The sequence below is a fragment of the Carcharodon carcharias genome, chromosome 24, assembly GCF_017639515.1.
Source record: "Carcharodon carcharias isolate sCarCar2 chromosome 24, sCarCar2.pri, whole genome shotgun sequence".
Taxonomy (NCBI): Eukaryota; Metazoa; Chordata; class Chondrichthyes; order Lamniformes; family Lamnidae; genus Carcharodon; species Carcharodon carcharias.
Genome location: NC_054490.1, coordinates 587,712 through 592,711, shown reverse-complemented (window position 1 = coordinate 592,711; position 5,000 = coordinate 587,712). Strand labels below are relative to the sequence as shown.

The window sequence follows — 5,000 nt, the reverse complement described above, 5'->3', positions numbered from 1 at the left end:
GGGGGGAAGAGGGGGGAAGAGGGGGGAAGAGGGGGGAAGAGGGGGAAGAGGGGGGAAGAGGGGGGAAGAGGGGGGAAGAGGGGGGAAGAGGGGGAAGAGGGGGGAAGAGGGGGGAAGAGGGGGGAAGAGGGGGGAAGAGGGGGGAAGAGGGGGGAAGAGGGGGGAAGAGGGGGGAAGAGGGGGGAAGAGGGGGGAAGAGGGGGGAAGAGGGGGGAAGAGGGGGGAAGAGGGGGGAAGAGGGGGGAAGAGGGGGGAAGAGGGGGGAAGAGGGGGGAAGAGGGGGGAAGAGGGGGGAAGAGGGGGGAAGAGGGGGGAAAGAGGGGGGAAGAGGGGGGAAGAGGGGGGAAGAGGGGGAAGAGGGGGGAAGAGGGGGGAAGAGGGGGGAAGAGGGGGGAAGAGGGGGGGAAGAGGGGGAAGAGGGGGGGAAGAGGGGGGAAGAGGGGGGAAGAGGGGGGGAAGAGGGGTGGAAGAGGGGTGGAAGAGGGGGGAAGAGGGGGGAAGAGGGGGGAAGAGGGGGGAAGAGGGGGGAAGAGGGGGGAAGAGGGGGGAAGAGGGGGGAAGAGGGGGGAAGAGGGGGGAAGAGGGGGAAGAGGGGGGAAGAGGGGGGAAGAGGGGGAAGAGGGGGGAAGAGGGGGGAAGAGGGGGGAAGAGGGGGGAAGAGGGGGGAAGAGGGGGGAAGAGGGGGAAGAGGGGGAAGAGGGGGAAGAGGGGGGAAGAGGGGGGAAGAGGGGGGAAGAGGGGGGAAGAGGGGGGAAGAGGGGGGAAGAGGGGGGAAGAGGGGGGAAGAGGGGGGAAGAGGGGGAAGAGGGGGGAAGAGGGGGGAAGAGGGGGGAAGAGGGGGGAAGAGGGGGGAAGAGGGGGGAAGAGGGGGGAAGAGGGGGGAAGAGGGGGGAAGAGGGGGGAAGAGGGGGGAAGAGGGGGGAAGAGGGGGGAAGAGAGGGGAAGAGAGGGGAAGAGAGGGGAAGAGAGGGGAAGAGAGGGGAAGAGAGGGGAAGAGAGGGGAAGAGAGGGGAAGAGAGGGGAAGAGAGGGGAAGAGAGGGGAAGAGAGGGGAAGAGAGGGGAAGAGAGGGGAAGAGAGGGGAAGAGAGGGGAAGAGAGGGGAAGAGAGGGGAAGAGAGGGGAAGAGAGGGGAAGAGAGGGGAAGAGAGGGGAAGAGAGGGGAAGAGAGGGGAAGAGAGGGGAAGAGAGGGGAAGAGAGGGGAAGAGAGGGGAAGAGAGGGGAAGAGAGGGGAAGAGAGGGGAAGAGAGGGGAAGAGAGGGAAGAGAGGGGAAGAGAGGGGAAGAGAGGGGAAGAGAGGGGAAGAGAGGGGAAGAGAGGGGAAGAGAGGGGAAGAGAGGGGAAGAGAGGGGAAGAGAGGGGAAGAGAGGGGAAGAGAGGGGAAGAGAGGGGAAGAGAGGGGAAGAGAGGGGAAGAGAGGGGAAGAGAGGGGAAGAGAGGGGAAGAGAGGGGAAGAGAGGGGAAGAGAGGGGAAGAGAGGGGAAGAGAGGGGAAGAGAGGGGAAGAGAGGGGAAGAGAGGGGAAGAGAGGGGAAGAGAGGGGAAGAGAGGGGAAGAGAGGGGAAGAGAGGGGAAGAGAGGGGAAGAGAGGGGAAGAGAGGGGAAGAGAGGGGAAGAGAGGGGAAGAGAGGGGAAGAGAGGGGAAGAGAGGGGAAGAGAGGGGAAGAGAGGGAAGAGAGGGGAAGAGAGGGGAAGAGAGGGGAAGAGAGGGGAAGAGAGGGGAAGAGAGGGGAAGAGAGGGGAAGAGAGGGGAAGAGAGGGGAAGAGAGGGGAAGAGAGGGGAAGAGAGGGGAAGAGAGGGGAAGAGAGGGGAAGAGAGGGGAAGAGAGGGGAAGAGAGGGGAAGAGAGGGGAAGAGAGGGGAAGAGAGGGGAAGAGAGGGGAAGAGAGGGGAAGAGAGGGGAAGAGAGGGAGGTAGACAGAGAGAAGTGGAGAGGGTAAGGGGGGGTGGTGGGGGAAGACATTGTTTAATTAATTACCTAGCACGTTAGACAGACTCTCCACGGCCGGCTACCCCTGGAGAGGGAGCACACGGTGTCCACAGCAGAGGCCTCCCACAGCCGATGGGCACCAGGGGGGCTGCAGCGCTTCCCCACCCCACAAACCGACATTCTGATTTAATCTGGTAAAGCTTCATTTAATTCTTTTCTTTAGTTATCGAGCCCCTTAGGGGTGATCATCTACTTTGTTGGTTTAATTGGCTTCTTAAAAAATTGCTTATTTGGACAATTGATCAACTCGAGAGAGAGAGAGAGAGAGAGAGAGAGACTGGCCCGTTTCAGGCCTGTTCAGTTTAGTCCATTTATTCGTTAGTTTACTTTAGTCCCATCAGTTTACTCAAAAGGGAGACTGCTGGGACACTGTCGTGGTCAGTAGGAGGCAGACACAGGATAATGCTGCATTCTGCAAATAAACCTACGATCAAGAAAAGGATCAGCATCTAGTTTCATACTTCACCACCTGGCTTGGGCTCCAATTGGCAAATTATTTACCTGGGTTCCAGGGTCAAAGGGTTGTTTTGAAGGTAAACGATAATCAATTTATCTTGGACAAATTTGGAGGCATCCAGAGCGTGCAAAGTCGCTGTGGAGATTTGGGGGCTTCAGGAAATTCCTTTATTTTAACTTATCTGCCCCCCTGCTCGCTCCCAGGAACAAGCTGTCAGCAGTCCGCTTCGTTGGAGGCAAAGAGAGAGAGAGAGAAATCTGCCAAGGAGTTCTGGCGCCAGACTGGAAGAAAGCAGTGTGGGTCTGTCCAAAGCAGGGACAAGGAGCGCGGAGACCACGAGAAATCGGGGGTGTTCCCAGCGGGAGGCCTAAGCTTGGAGCTGGGGGGGGGGGGGGGAGGGGAGGGCCCACAGCCGTGAAGACTCTAAAGGCAAGTTGGAGGGTCGCTTAGTTCGAAGCGAACGGCAGGAGGGTCGCCGTGAAACCTCGCACCTCGGCAAGCAGCTGGAACGCCGAGTGGAAAAGAAAGTCAAGTGAATGCCAGGGAGCTGTGGCAGGCCCACAGGTTCGGTTTCAAAAGGGGGGGGGGGAAGTGACACCTTGCGATGGTGTGGGAACTTTTGGGGGTGGAACGAGGGAGCCTTGAGAGACCCATAGTGCTAAGCTGGTAATGCCCACTTCGTTAAAGACAAAAAAAGTTTGCTATCATTGAAAAATCGGAAACCTTCTGGCAAAATTTCTCCTGGAAAATACCTGGGGAGGCTTTGGCCCAGCGATATTGTCAGTGGACTGGGATTCCAGAGGCCCAGTCTGCAACCCAGGTTCGAATCCCACCACAGCAGATGGTGAAATTTGAATTCAATCGTTTTTCAAAAAAACGGGAATTAGAAACATGACGATGACCATGGTCGATTATCCCATCGGGATCACTGATTCCCCTTGAGGGAAAGGGAAAATCTGCCGGCCTTCTCTGGTCTGGCCTACATGTGACAGGTTCACGAGAACGATCCCAGGAACGAAAGGCTTAACATTATGAGGAACGTTCGAGAACTCTGGGTCTCTACTCGCTGGAGTTTAGAAGGATGAGAGTGGGGTGGGGGGGGGGGATCTGATTGAAACTTACAGAATACTGAAAGGCCTGGATAGAGTGGACGTGGGGAAGATGTTTCCATGAGTAGGAGAGACTAGGACCCGAGGGCACAGCCTCAGAGTAAAGGGAAGACCTTTTAGAACAGAGATGAGGAGAAACTTCTTTAGCCAGAGAGTGGTGAATCTATGGAATTCATTGCCACAGAAGGATGTGGAGACCAGGTCATTGAGTGTATTTAAGACCGAGATAGATAGGTTCTCGATTGGTGAGGGGATCAAAGGTTACGGGGAGAAGGCGGGAGAATGGGGGTTGAGAAACGTATCAGCCGTGATTGAATGGCGGGGCAGACTCGATGGGCCGAATGGCCTAATTTCTGCTCCTATGTCTTAAGGTCTTATTAATGAAGGGGTAGCCCCTTTACGGGTAACTGATTTCTGCTCCTCTGTCTTATGGACTCCAGACCCCACAGCCACGTGCTTTGCTCTTGAAAAAAATACCGTCCGACCAAGGGCAACTGGGGAGGGGGCAAAAAATGGCGATCGAGCCAGCGACTCCCACAAACGAATAATAAATAATTAATAAATAATAAAATTTTTAAAAATCACTCTCTAAATGTCTCGAGAAACCCCCCCACCCCCCGCCACCCACCCCACCCCCATAACGCTACCGAGAACGCTTTTGTTAAACCAACCTCCTGGCCCGCTTGCAATAGAGGCACCTTGAGTTGTGTCGGAGACTCCTGAGCTCCAGAGCCAGGTAGTGCCTGGGGCAGGGGGGTGGGGGGGGTGGAATTCGGGGCGTTCCCTGATCCCAGCTTCAAGAGGGCAGGAGGAGGGTGGGGAGGAGGAGGGTGGGGAGGAGGGAGGGAGGAAGTCTGGGGGGGGGGGGGAGGCGATGGGGCAGTGGTATCGTCTCTGGGACCAGCAAGCCAGAGACCCGGGGTAATGCCCTGGGGACCCGGGTTCCAATCCCGCCATTGTCGAGTGTGGTAAAGACCCATTAGGGTCGCCGACGCCCCCTCTAGCTCGAGGGGAGGAGGGGGGGTGGGGGGAGAGCGAGGAGGCTGGGAGGAGAGGTCGAGGGAGGCAATTCCGAGGCAGGGAGGTGCCCCTTCGCTCTCAGACGCTGAGGGGACCAGGAAGGGGTACAAGACGGGGACCAAACCCCTCTCGCCCAGATGTTTTGGAGGGAGTCGGGCAGGGAAGAGAAGTGAGGTGGGGGGGGTGGGGGGGGGGTCACTCGCCATCTCCCCCCCAACCCCTTTGGGTAACACATGACAAGCACCCCCCACTGCCACCCCCCGACGCTAAAGCCTGGCCAGCAGCTTACCCTGAGAGTAGGCATCATGCAGCCAATTGGCCCCCACATTAGGGGCCCCGTCATTCAACACCACGTCCACTTTCCAGGTCTGCAGCTCCTTCCTCAGGGCCTGTGGAGGCAGAGGGGGAGGGGGAGGGGGTGAGGGG

The 5,000-nt window shown here is 58.0% G+C and overlaps 1 protein-coding gene across 1 annotated transcript in view; it reads right to left on the bottom strand.

Moving 5' to 3' along the window:
* ftsj3 (FtsJ RNA 2'-O-methyltransferase 3) overlaps nucleotides 1–4,972 on the bottom strand; it is a gene marked incomplete at its 5' end in the record, with an annotated part of 59,641 nt that extends 54,669 nt beyond the window's left edge. Inside the window, one exon of the mRNA XM_041173874.1 lies at nucleotides 4,864–4,972. Within this exon, the coding sequence (XP_041029808.1) occupies nucleotides 4,864–4,972 (109 nt within the window). The remainder of the gene's footprint in view (nucleotides 1–4,863) is intronic.
* Between the last annotated feature and the right edge of the window lie 28 nt (nucleotides 4,973–5,000).